General features: G+C 34.3%; 1 protein-coding gene and 1 pseudogene across 1 annotated transcript; both read left to right on the top strand.

Annotated features, from left to right (window-relative positions):
- Window positions 1–41: 41 nt before the first annotated feature.
- On the top strand, window positions 42–2,333 carry LOC111290718 (silicon efflux transporter LSI2-like). The gene is made up of 3 exons (XM_022882154.2): window positions 42–1,401; window positions 1,510–1,699; window positions 1,792–2,333. The coding sequence occupies exons 1-3, from the start codon at window positions 232–234 to the stop codon at window positions 2,052–2,054; spliced, it is 1,623 nt and encodes a 540-aa protein (XP_022737889.2). The 5' UTR covers window positions 42–231; the 3' UTR covers window positions 2,055–2,333.
- A 772-nt stretch (window positions 2,334–3,105) lies between these two features.
- On the top strand, window positions 3,106–11,609 carry LOC111291360 (silicon efflux transporter LSI2-like; annotated as a pseudogene).
- The last annotated feature ends 2,160 nt before the right edge of the window (window positions 11,610–13,769 follow it).

The raw sequence follows: 13,769 nt of genomic DNA, 5'->3' as shown, positions 1-13,769 counted from the left end.
TTTTCTGGGCTCTTTTGACATTTGACTTGAATCTATGACAGTGTCTGGAGCTCAAAACTCTTTCACTTAGAATTTAGAAAGCAATGTTCTGTTGGGTTTTACTCATAAGCTGCTCTGGGCTGTTCTTTTGGGCGGGAAACTGACGACATGAACTGGAGTGCCTGTACTGAATAAGATTTTGAAGGTTTGGGATTCTTGCAAGGATATTATTCTTTTTATTGATCAGAAACAATGGCCTTGGCTTTTTCTGTTAAAGTGGTTCTTGGCTCAATTGCCTTTGCAATCTTCTGGGTATTGGCAGTTTTCCCTGCTGTCCCATTTCTACCAGTTGGGAGGACAGCAGGGTCCTTACTAGGGGCCGTGCTTATGGTTTTGTTCAGAGTCGTAACCCCAGATCAAGCATATGCTGCAATTGATCTCCCAATCCTTGGTCTTTTATTTGGTACTATGGTTGTCAGTGTCTATCTTGAAAGAGCAGATATTTTCAAATATTTAGGTAAGTTGCTTTCATGGAAAAGCAAAGGAGCTAAGGACTTAATTTGTAGAATCTGCCTGATTTCTGCCATTTCAAGTGCTGTTTTCACCAATGACACCACTTGTGTGATCTTGACTGAATTTGTGTTAAAAATTGCAAGGCAACATAATCTACCCCCTCATCCATTCCTGCTTGCCCTTGCCTCAAGTGCCAATATAGGGTCCGCAGCTACACCAATTGGAAATCCTCAAAACCTGGTTATAGCAGTTCAGAGTAAAATTTCCTTTGGGGATTTTCTTATTGGAATTCTACCTGCAATGCTTGTGGGAGTCTTAGTGAATGTTTTACTTCTTCTATGCATGTATTGGAGATTGTTATCTGCTCAGAAGGATGAAGAAGACGCAACTGGAGAAGTTGTAGCTGAAGACGATGTGATTTCTCATAGGTTTTCACCAGCTACAATGTCACATTTTCCATCTTTGAACTCTCAAGAATGGAACTCAAGATTGGAATCCATGAATGTGCAAAGCTCTCCCAACGGGAATGGAAGCACAGCTCATCCTGACTCCCTTAGAAACCGAGTAATTTCAGCTGATCAGAATGAAATCCAGAGGGTACCTGGTGGTGCAACTGATTCTGCAAAGAATTCAAATGCATCAAAGGAGGCACCAACAGATGCTGTTGCTTCAAAGATGATTGCAACAGCGGATAGCTTGAAAGATGCACTTTCTGCGCAACCTTCAGAAGAAAAGGAAAACTTAACCACAAGGTGGAAAAGGAGGTTTTGGAAATTCTGTGTTTACTTTGTTACCGTAGGGATGCTGATTTCTCTGCTTATGGGTCTCAATATGTCCTGGACTGCAATTACCGCAGCACTTGCTCTTGTGGTTCTTGATTTCGAGGATGCTCGGCCTTGCCTAGAAAAGGTTTTTCAAAAATGAAATCAGATTTGAAAACTAAAAACATATTTATAGAAAAGCAAGATTTTCAATGTTATAGTTAATTAATTAAGCTCAATTATTTTCTGTGACCAGGTGTCCTATATGCTTTTAATTTTCTTCTGTGGAATGTTTATCACTGTCGAGGGGTTCAACAAAACTGGAATTCCAAGCAGCCTTTGGGACTTGATGGAACCCTATGCAAAGATCAATCATGTTTCAGGGATAGCAGTTCTAGCCATTGTAATACTTGTCCTGTCGAATTTGGCTTCAAATGTACCAACTGGTATGTTGATGCTTTTCCCCTGTGAACACTTATCAGTTCTGTACTGCCACCTTTATGCAGTTGCTTACCACTAACATGATTAATATTTCCAGTTCTCTTGCTCGGAGGGCGAGTGGCAGCATCAGCAGCTGCAATTTCTGCATCTGATGGGAAGAAAGCATGGCTTATTTTGGCTTGGGTCAGCACTGTTGCTGGGAACCTGTCACTATTGGGATCAGCTGCTAACTTGATAGTGTGTGAACAAGCTCGTCGTACTCCACACCTTGCATACACATTGTCCTTCTGGAAACACATTAAGTTTGGAGTTCCTTCCACGCTTATAGTCACCGCTATTGGTTTGACACTCATTAGATGATTAAATAAATGTACTTCAATAAGAGGCTCACATAAGAAGGGAAGAAATCCCGCTTCCACTTTCTTGTGAGCATTTCTCTCCAGAGATTAGGGAAGATCAAAAGCTGCAATGTTAAATTGAAATAATGCTATGGTTTTAAACTTTTTCTTCTAGCAAAAAAGGAGAAAGAGAGTGTCACAATATTCTGCAAAAAGTTTGATCACTTTGAAGTTTCTTTTTCCCTTTTAGCCATCAATGTAAGTATTATATCAAGTTAATAAACACTGCCTTTGATACCCGCACAGTTTGAGCTTGAGTGTGCTTTGCCCAATGCCTTTTTTTTCTGTTTTCCCAAAGTTAGGCTTGGCGTTGAGGCGCGATTACATTCCAAAAACTAACAAAAAGCTACTGGATAGTCATTTGGATTCCCAACACATGGCACGATGGCTTGATTTTTCTTACGTTTGGTCAGTGACATTTTTGGTTCTGTGGCAAAACGCACCTCTCATCTCATTTTTTTTCTTATTCTACCCTTTATTTGGACCATAAAGACAAATATATCCCTACAAGACAACTCTTTTTTTTTTTCATTTAAAATTTTTTCTTTAAGAACTCTAAAATAATCTTATTAATTTAACATAATAAATAAAAATTTTAATTATTTATTAATTTTATAAACATTAAATAATTTAAATTTTTTAATTTAATATCTTTAATAATCATTTAATTTTACTGTTATAATAATCAATAATATTATAATAACTAATCTCACTTTCATAATTATTTTAATTTTTATTAAAATCAATCTCATCTTTTATCTAACTAAACTCTCTCGTGTTATAAAGGCTTGGGCCCTAACTTGGAAACTAGAACTACAATTTTGAGCCCTATTCAATCTCCAGTTATTAAGGTTTAACCTCTTTTTCTTTTACCATGAGTTTAGCTTTCTTTGTAAGAACAATAAATATGGTAAATAATTTGTTTAGGCTTACCTCAGGAAATCTTGCGAGTATAGGCCGCTATTAAAATATTGAAATGACAATGCCGCATTTGAAGCAGTTGATCTTAGCCATAAAAATTTTTTGTTTCCAAACGAGCCGTCAACAACTTGAGGTTTTGCAGTTGTTGCATGTACCTTTTCCTCTATAATTTCATGTCTAACCTCCGAGTCTTACTAGTTTTTTAAACTCTGAAAAGAGAGAGAGAGAGAGAGCCGAGAGGCATGCCAAAGGTACATGTGGGATGATCCTATTCCTGGAAGTGCTTAGCATTCTCAACTAAAAGGGATAGCTGATTCCAGGTAAGGGATTTAGTCAGCGTACTGTCAACAGCTTTGTAACAACAATATTGCTGATAAAACGCACCAATTAACTTTCCAGTTTTTGCATTGTACTTGTTGAAAAAGTAGTATCATGACTTTTTTTGTCTTAGTAGAATGATGTCAGCAATCTAATTTATCCTTATCGTTTTAAAATTATCTTGATTCGGAGTTTTGAGGCATTGAGTCTCTCCAACAATTTCTGTTTGATAAGGGTTTTTTAAGAATGCTAAAAGATGGTAATGGCATCTTATGTAAAATCGCTTCTAGGCTCAATTGCCTTTGCAATGTTCTGGGTACTGGCAGTTTTCCCTACAGTTCCATTTCTACTTATTGGGAGAACTGCAAGGTCCCTCTTCGGAGGTATGCTGATGGTCATTTTTCAAGTCCTTACTGTTGATCAAGCATATGAAGCAATTGATCTTTCAATCCTTGGTCTTCTTTTTGGTACAATGGTTTTCAGTGGATATCTTGAAAGAGCAGTTGCATTTAAGTACTTCGGCAAGTTGCTCACACGGAGAGTAAAGGCGCAAAGGACTTAATTTGCAGAATCTGCTTAATTTCTGCCATTTCAAGTGCTTTGTTCACCAATGACACATCTTGTATGGTTTTGACTGAATTTGTGTTGAAAATTGCAAGGCAAAATAATCTCCCACCTCAACCTTTCCTACTTGCCCTTGCCTTAAGTGCTAATATTGGATCTACAGCAACTCCCCCCAAATTTTGGTTATAGCAGTTGAGAGTGGGATTTCTTTTAGGGAATTCTTAACCGGAATTCTTCCTGCGACCATACTAGGAGTTGTTGTCAATGCTATATTACTTATGTGCATGTATTGGAATTTGACGTCTGTTAAGAAAAATGAAGATTCAGCTGCAGAATTTGTTACTGGGGACAGTGTGAGTTCTTACCAGTTTTCACCAGTCACAATGTCACACTTTGCATCATCTAGCTCTCAAGGACGACTACCTGGATTGGAAATTACAAATGTGCTAACCTCTCCCAATTTGAATGCCAGTGGGAGCTTGACTCATCATGATTCTCTTAGGAACCATGTAAATTCAAACCAGAATGAAACTGAGACTCACTCGTTCATGAATTGTGCCAAGGAGTCCAGGACCTTAACTTGTTCAGAAAGATGGAAAAGGAAGCTGTGGAAATCCTGTGTTTATCTAGTTGTTGTAGGAATGTTGATCTCTTTGCTTATGGGTCTTAATATGTCAGGGACTGCAATTACTGCTTCACTTGCTCTCATGATTCTCGATTTTAAGGATGCTCTGCCTTGCTTAGAGAAGGGACAATCAGCAACTATGGCTCTTTTGTTCCCTAATTTAGATTCAAATTGATCATTTTACTGCTTGCATGGACCGATGGAAGTGTCAATAACTTGTTGGGGATCTTATTTCTCTGGTTTGAACAGGTATCCTACTCTCTTCTAATTTTCTTCTGCGGGATGTTTGTCACAGTCCAAAGGTTTAATAAAACTGGGATCCCAAGCGCTCTATGGGAGTTAATGGAAACCTGTGGAAAGATTGATTAAGTTAGTGGAATAGCAGTTCTTGCACTTGTAATTTTTATCTTGTCAAATTTGGTTTCAAATGTGCCTACCGGTATGTTGATTTTTCTCTTCCATGTACTCTATTATCTTCTTGATAAGAGTGGCCTTCAGACCTGGTTTGGAAATCTAGCTCATTTAAATTTAATTTCTTTGCAACACTTGCTTGGAAGCAAATGTAGTTTTTCAGCAGTAGAAATGCTAATCAGTGCTGAAGAATATAAAACATCTCTCACATTTTATTTTAGGTATCTAGGATTTTTTGGTTCTTGCAGCTGTGATGGATTATGTTTTTAACAGAATGACTGATGTTACTAAATGAAAAATATAAAACTTGAATAGATCCTAGTCATAGTCATAAGAACAAATGAACAACACAAAAATGCAAAGAACAAATTTGCTGATGATACATTTGATATGCGTTATGACAACAAGATATGCTTTAGCATATCTTTCTAGAGAGAACTAAGCCGTATGTTTTGAGAGCTTTGAAGAACTTAACCATGTAAAGAAGCAAACTTCAACATGGCAATTTGGTAAATTATAAAACTTAGCAAAATTCATTTGATGTAAAAAAATCAGTATCCACACCATGTATGTTTGAAACAGCCTCATTCCCCAAAAAAGTGAATTTTTTTTTATGATATCTTGAAACATTTTAACTGCTTTTTTGACATATGCGGTATGGGCCAAGCATTACTCAAATGTGGGAAAAGAAGAGAAATGCACTGGAACAAATTTTGTTCAAGAATTATGGCTCTCTACACATTTTAATTTAATGAAATTGACAAGCTTCAAAAAGGTAATAATCTTGCCAAATATGTGGCTGAAGTCATATGCAATACAAATACTCAAGTCAAGTCCGTTAGAATTAAGGTTTTGAAGAACAGCTTGTAAATCCCTTAGATTAGCCTTTCAGTATATAAACAATACTAAGGAAAGAGAATCAATTACACATTAGTGCTCATAATTAATCCCTCCTAAACTGTCTCCCATAGAATATTTCCATAATATCCAACCCACACACATGCATAAATTAACACTTCCCCTTAGACTGGCGCATATATGTCAATCATGCTCAGCTTGTTACATATATAGTTAACTCGAACTCTTGGAAGTGATTTCATAAGAATATAGGCTAGTTGTTCCCTTGTGTTCACATGCTTATAATATTGTTCCACTCAACATCTTTTCCTTGATGAAATGATAATCAAATTCTATATGCTTGGTCTTTCATGAAATACTAGATTGGTAGCAATATGAATTGTTGCCTAATTATCACATCATAACTCTGTAGGTGTCTGAACTAAAAGCCAAATTTCATCTAAGAATTTAGCCATCTATAATACCTTTGTTGTAGCCAAAGCCATGGCTCTATACTCTGCTTTTACGCTAAACCTAGCAAATACTTGTTGCTTGTTGCTCTTTCAAGACACTAAATTATTTCTAAGGAAGGTAGCATAACCAGATATAAACTTCCTATCTATGGGAGAACCTGCTCAATCTGCATCTATATAGGCTCGAATATCTCCATCACTAGTAGAATTGTAGAGTATTCCCTTTCTAGGATTTCTCAACAAATATCAAAGGATGCGTATCACTGCCCTCCATAAGTATCTCTAAAAGCTGCTATGAATTTACTAACCACACTCATAGAAAAAGATATATCAGGTCTCGTCATGTTCAAGTAATTCAATTTTCTCACTAGTCTCTTGTAAAGTGTGATATCATCAAATAAAGTGTCATATTCTAAAGAAAGATTGATACCTAGATCCATCAATGTGTCACTTGGCTTGGCATGAAACAAGCTTGCATCTCTCACAATATCCAACACATGCTTCCTTTGAGATACAAAGATTCTCTTTTTACACTTTATCACTTCATTACCCAAAAAATATTTCAATTTATCAATATCTTTGGTTTCAAATTGGGACTTAAGATACATCTTAAGTCTATCAATCTTTGCACTATAACTGCCAGTGATGATGATATCATCTATATACAATCCTAACAATATATGGTCAGCACTCTTAGATATATAAAATATTGAATGGTCCTTTTCATTCTGCTGTATGCTATACTAAACAAAAATTACACTAAATTTGTCAAACCACGCATGTGGAGATTGCTTTAGGCCATACAAAGACCTATGCAAATGGCACACCTTCCTAAACTCTGCTTGAGCAATAAACCCCAGTGGTTGCTCTATATATACCTCTTTAACCAAGTCACTATATAGAAAAGCATTCTTCACATCCAACTGATGTAATGCCTATATATGTGTAGTAGCAAAACTAAGAAATAGGCGAATAGATGTCGTCTTTGCCACTTGTGAAAATGTATGAAAATAATATACTCTATATGTCTGTGCATATCCCTATGCTATTAGCCTTACCTTCAATCTAGCCAATGAACCATCAAGATTCAATTTTGTAGTGTAGACCCACTTGCACCCAATAGCTTGCTTCCCTTCTGGCAGGGAAACCAAGTCCCATATATGATTGGTCTCTAGGGTCATTATCTCATCCTTTATAGCCTTACGCCCTTTTAAATTTACAAAAGCATCATGAAAAGTATGTGACATAGTAATAGTATCAATTATGGCAATACAAGTCCAAAGTTAAGTAAAAAATCCTTTGTACGAGGGCGTGTATAAAGGAAAATTTTTGCAAGTTCACATACATTTCCATAGAACAATAGATACATCCTTAGTCGTAGTGTCTCAAGATGTATCCATCGACAAAGAAATTATCTTGATAAGGGAAGTTTTCGCAAGTAGATCTAGGCAGGCTTGTCTAGTGTACGTATGAACAAATCAAGTATTAGGGCATACCTCTAAAAGATATGCATTGATCGATGAACTATGTATCTGATAGATGAGAAAAAAAAAATTTTTGATGAGATAGGTGATGGATGAGATTGTAATACCAAAAGAAAAGGAACTAACTTATGAAACACAACATTTATCGAAATCATGGTCTGGAAAGTAGAACCAATACCCTTTTTGGACATGTAAATAATCTAGGAAGATATACTTAAGGGAACGTAAGTCTAATTTAGTGCAACCCAAATGAGTCTCATGAAGAAAATATGTGCACCCAAACTCCTTGAAGGAGATTAGAAATAAGGGACGATCATGACACAATACTTAAAAATGAACTTTTTCTTGAAAGGTCAAAGATGGCAAACGGTTTATAAGATAGCATGTTGTGAGGATAGCTTCACTACAGAATAGATTAAGGACCTTCATTTGAAACAAAAAAGCTCTAGCCATTTTCAACAAATAACAATTCTTCCTTTCAATAATCCCATTTTGTTGTGAGGCATCTAAACACAAAGACTGATAAATAATACCTTTTGCATTTAAGAATTGAACCAACTCTATAGAAAAATCTTTCCCTCATTATCAGTCTGTAAAATTTTTATTGGTTTACCGAATTGATTCTCTATTTCTGTATGAAAGGTAGTGAAGATAGAAAATAATTCGAAGCAGCTCCATAACAAATAAAACCAACAAATTCATAAATAATCATAAACAAATATCACAAAGTCTCTATAATCAGATTTCAAAATAATAGGGTAAGACCTCCATATCTCAAAAGCAAAAGAAAACTTTTCTCTTTTATTAAATCAAGGTAGATAAGACACTGTGTAGTTTAGCAAACTTGTACAATTCACAATCAAAACTAAAAGATGATAAATTAGGACACATAGCTCGTAAAGTTGACATGGATAAATGACCAAAACAATAATGCAACTCATAAGCTGATGATAATTCTCTCAAGTATACCATTAGTCCAGACTGTATCTTTTGTATGTCTTCTAGCACATAAAGACCTTCTTCAATTCTTTCCCTACCAATAGTCTGCTTTGTCAACAGATCTTGAAAAACATAATAAGTAAGAAAGAATGAGACACTACAATTTAAATTTCTTGTGATTTGACTGATTGAAAGTAAGTTAAAAAGAAAAAAAAAGACATATAGCTCAGAATGTAAAGGTAATGTAGATAAAGGTCGAGCTTTGCCACTTCCCACAAATCTATAGATTTTCCATCAGCAACCAAAACAGATTATTTCTCTGTCATAGGAGTAAATGAATAAAGAGTACTTACAGTACTTGTCATATGATTCAAAACTCTTGAATCAATCACTTAAGTCCTAAAGGGGTTAGCCAGGCTTGTAGTAGATTTACCTTATATAAAAGTTGTTGTCAAAGTGGAGATCAAAGTTTGATTCTGAAGCATCTAAATATGCTTGTCATACTTATCTTAAGATAACTAAACTCTTTTCTCTTCTTGCTGTTGGGGCTGAAGCATAGCATCAGTTACATATGCCGTTAATGGGCCAGAATTGCCCCAAAGGTGCTGACAAACATTTTGTAAGTATCCTTGTTGTTCATAATGTTAGCAAGATTATGGGTCCCCTTTAGCACCTTCATGTCTTCTACCTTATCCACCATGTCTTCTGCGTGGTGCTTACCCCTTACACTGTAGGGCCATAAATGCTACCCTGTCTTCTTGTGGAAGATCATATTAGGAGACCCTGCTTAGGCATTTATAAGCATCCAGTAAATAAAATGGATCTCTACCTACTAATATTTGAGTTCTAACAGTGGCATACTCCTTTCTCAATCTTATGAAGAAAAACACTACAACCATAGCCTCTTTTTGCTTTTGGTCTATCTTCAAATTGGTAGACAAGGGCATGAGTTCATTAAACTTGTCATAGACCTCCTTGAACACAATAAAATATTCTCTCAGGCTCCTATCAAACTTCTTCATTCTAGTCCATGGTAACATCTGAGATCCTCTGCCAATTCTCAGAATTTTCATAAACAATTTTTAAAGCATCCTAAAGTTCTTTACTTGTGAGGTATTGATTAAACATCGCCTTGGCCTGTTGTTCCAAGAAGTTGAACAATTGTCCTAGTACTCGATTGTCCTTTTGCTTCCGCGCTGCATACTCCAAGCTTTCATTTGCTAGCGGCTCACTTGTCAAAAACTGAACCTTTCCAAGACCTCGCAAGGTCACCAATATAGTCTTGCTCCATGACAAATAGTTGGAGCCATCAAGTTTCTCATTCAACAACCATAAGCCTGTGATAATCTCTTGAGTTATCACCTTCTATGTGGTTGCCTCTTCCTTGGGCATGATCACACAACCTTCTTCCTCCAAAACACAACTAATAATCTTTTAATTGGGGAACACAACTCTTAATTAACAATGAGGAACTCTGTCCCTAGTTCTGCAGCCATGCTCTATATTGAAAAGAACTTGACTCCCTTAATCTATCATTCATGAAGAAGTTGCAACCCCTTCTTCTTGTCATCTTTGAGAATAAAAGGCAGCCCTCTCTCAACAGATGAAGGATTACTGAAAATGAAAGAAAGGCTTTAAATATGTAGTTTTAGAGCTACAAGATCAAAGCCTATAGTAGTGACAGCTTGGGTGACGGCACAAGGGCTATCATTGAGAGGTTTAGGGAAAGAGAAAAAAGGGTGGTAGTGGCTAGGGTTGTGCTGCTGGCCTAATACCATGTTAAAATTAAGGTTTTTGGAGAACAACTTGCTAATCCATTGGATTAGCCTTTCATTATATTGACAATACTAAAGAAAGAGAATCAATTACAAATTACACATTAATGTGCCTAATTAATCTCTCCTAAATTGTCTCCCATAGAATTTTCCCATAATATTCCAACTCACACACACATACACTTAACAAAGTCAAGAAGGGCAATGAAAAAAAATCAATTTCCTTCTGAAATTGTGGATCTTGTTACTTTAATTTCATGAAATTAACAAGCTTCAATTAGGTAAGAATCTCTTTTTTAATTCTTTGAAGGTTCAACTGCAACTAAAGTAATGGAAATTTAGAACAAATGATGAGGCATTTTTTTTGTTGTGCATATTTGTGGAAGTATTGAACTTATGCTTTTGTGTCCATTTGAATCAGATCTATGGGACAAGGCACATATTCTAAGTTGCCAATGGACCTCTTGAATAGCATCTCTGACTGAAATTCTTTCACATGTTCGTGTTGAGTGCGTGTGGTCTTAATTCTCTATCCTTAGGATGAAGCTTTTGTTTGTTTTGAATCATTACTGACTTCTAAGCTGTCATAATTTAAACTATGCAAATATGAGGTATTGATAACTTAAACCCAACATGTTTTTCCTCGTCTCAGTTCTCTTGCTTGGGGCAAGAATGGCGGCATCAGCAGCATTGATTTCACCAGCCTTTGAGAAGAAGGCATGGCTGATTTTAGCTTGGGTCGGTACTGCGGCTGGGAACCTCTCATTATTGGGATCTGCTGCCAACTTGATAGCGTGTGAGCAGGCCAGCCGTGTTCCAAATCTGGGGCACATTTTAACCTTTTTGAACCATCTCAAATTTGGAGTCCCTTCCACTCTTATAGTCACTGCTATTGGCCTGATACTGATAAAATCATAGCAATAATACAGTTAATCACAGAGCATTCCAGGGCAGAGTATGATTATTCTTTATTGAAGCATAAAAGAACATATACTGCATTTCCGATTGTATGGTTCCGCTTAAATCAATAATTAGATGACAAATTTGCGGTCGGCTTGGGAAATTCCAGCCAGCTTGAATTATATGGACTTGGGCCTGGTATCACCTGATTTTGGGGTTGTCCAACTGATCTAGACCTGGCAGGGTCTGGCCACAATGGGACCCAAGAACTGACCCTGGCTGGGACCAACTCCCAAAAGTTCAAAATGTCGTTGATCCTTTAGTATAAAGAGGATAAAGAGTAAAGACAAGTATATGGTTTTTCTCCGCGTGGACTAATTCATCCAGTCCATCTCTTTTGACATTTTCAAAGTTTGACGTCTCTACTGTTTTTTGCATTATTTATTACATGGAGAATCAATGTCTTTTATGAACAACAACAATAACGTTTGAGATTTATTGACAACCACTGAAATTTGAAGAGGAAAAATATGCAAATCTGTAAAATATATATGTATATATATACTGTTCTTAAAACGTAAAAACAATAATGAAAAAATAAGCAATCAGCCTTACAACTACACCTAATTTGGAGCAATGAACCGATTTACAAATTTAGAGAAATGAAAATTGTCATTTTCAACATTGAATGGATACCCCATGTCAACAAGTGAAGTATCATTTTCTCACTTCTAAAAAAAAAAAAAAAAAAAAAAGAGTTATGAAGAAACCTTTACTTATATCGAGAAATAAACACTTGTAGATTCTGCTGCATGATACTAGTACTAAATTCAGTAAGAGCTTAATCTATCAACAAAAATACAAAAAGTGTAATTTAAGCAAATAAAAATTATTAAAATTATTCAACTTATTCACCGACTCGCGGTGGCATTTTCTCTCGTAACATCTTTAGGTAGCCGGCACGTGTTCAATACATTATAAATAAAAAATTCTTAAATTAATACTAAGAGATATGATGATGAAGCAAAATTTTTTTTAATTAAAATTATCAATACTAATTTTGATCACTTAAATTGAGAGATTAGTACTTTAATAAAAAAATCAGACCATATAAATTAAATCAATTAAATTGAATATCCATAACATATATAAATATAATAACAGTTACTTAATCTTTTGTTGATTATTTTTAAATTAAATATAAATTTTAAAATTTAACATGCTATTAAAATAGAGGTGGAACTTAATAGAGTTGTTGTGCTTGTAATGGAAATCACGAGACGCATTGGTCATATTACTAATTACTTTTATATTAAATTCTTATCTTAAAATTTGAAAATATTTTAGAATGACTTTTTATCTTAAAAATTGAGAATATTGTTATATATTGTTTATCATATAATAATAATTTAAAAGTTATATATATCATATACAAATTTTATACACAATTGAAGTATTAACTATAGTATCTCTGAAAAAAAAAGTACACCATCTCAATATCACAATCGTCGGAGGATCCATATTCCGGATGTAAAGTTAAAGATGACAACGAATCAAGTTGAGATGAATTTTTGTTCGTCTCGAATTCGACTCGATTTTAACATGTAAAATTTGAATTTGATCTGATTCAATAATTTTTTATTATTTTTATACCTGAACCTGATCCAACCCGACATTATATAAAATCACATTAAACCCAATCCGATCTAAAATTAATAAAATTTTATTTTTAATATAAATATAAAATTAAATATATAAATAATTATAAATAATTATAAAATTAAAAAAATTATTAAAAAAATTATTTTTATATATATCAAATCGAATAGAGTCATATTTATCTAAAATTTAACCTCAATTTTTTTTCATGTCATCCGATCCGACTCGATCCAATATTTAATTTTTAAAATTAAAAATCGATCCTAAAATATCGAATCAATTAAACCTCATCGATTTCGAGTTTTTTTTTTTGCTTTCTCCCGTCTTACATGAAGCATACGTCAAGAGTAAGGCATTGGCAGGCTGCATGCGTGGAGCCTAACCCACTAGCACAAACGCATAGTTGTTTATTGTTATTCATTATCAGAGCATCATAAATTATTATATGATTATTATAATTTTTTAAAATTTTATATTTTAAAAAATACATATTTTAATGTAATGATTTATGATATATTTTTTCTATCCATTTTTTTATTCATATTTTTTAAAGATTTCCTAAAATTGTGTCTTATTTGTTTAAATATCCAAAATTCTTTTTTTATATTTTAAAATTATATTTTATGATTTTTTTTAATTTTTTGACATTAAAAATCATGAAATTTTAAATTTATAAAAAAAAATTTTAAAATTTAATATTAGAAACATTAAACTAAAAAAATTTAAAATTTTAAAAAATATATAACAAATATTTTAAAACAAAAAAAAACT

Source organism: Durio zibethinus, chromosome 11 (assembly GCF_047325235.1).
Source record: "Durio zibethinus cultivar Kanyao isolate XHJ-2024 chromosome 11, ASM4732523v1, whole genome shotgun sequence".
NCBI classification, from domain to species: domain Eukaryota; kingdom Viridiplantae; phylum Streptophyta; class Magnoliopsida; order Malvales; family Malvaceae; genus Durio; species Durio zibethinus.
The sequence above is the reverse complement of the archived record's forward strand: the minus strand, read 5'-3'. Positions and strand labels throughout refer to the sequence as shown.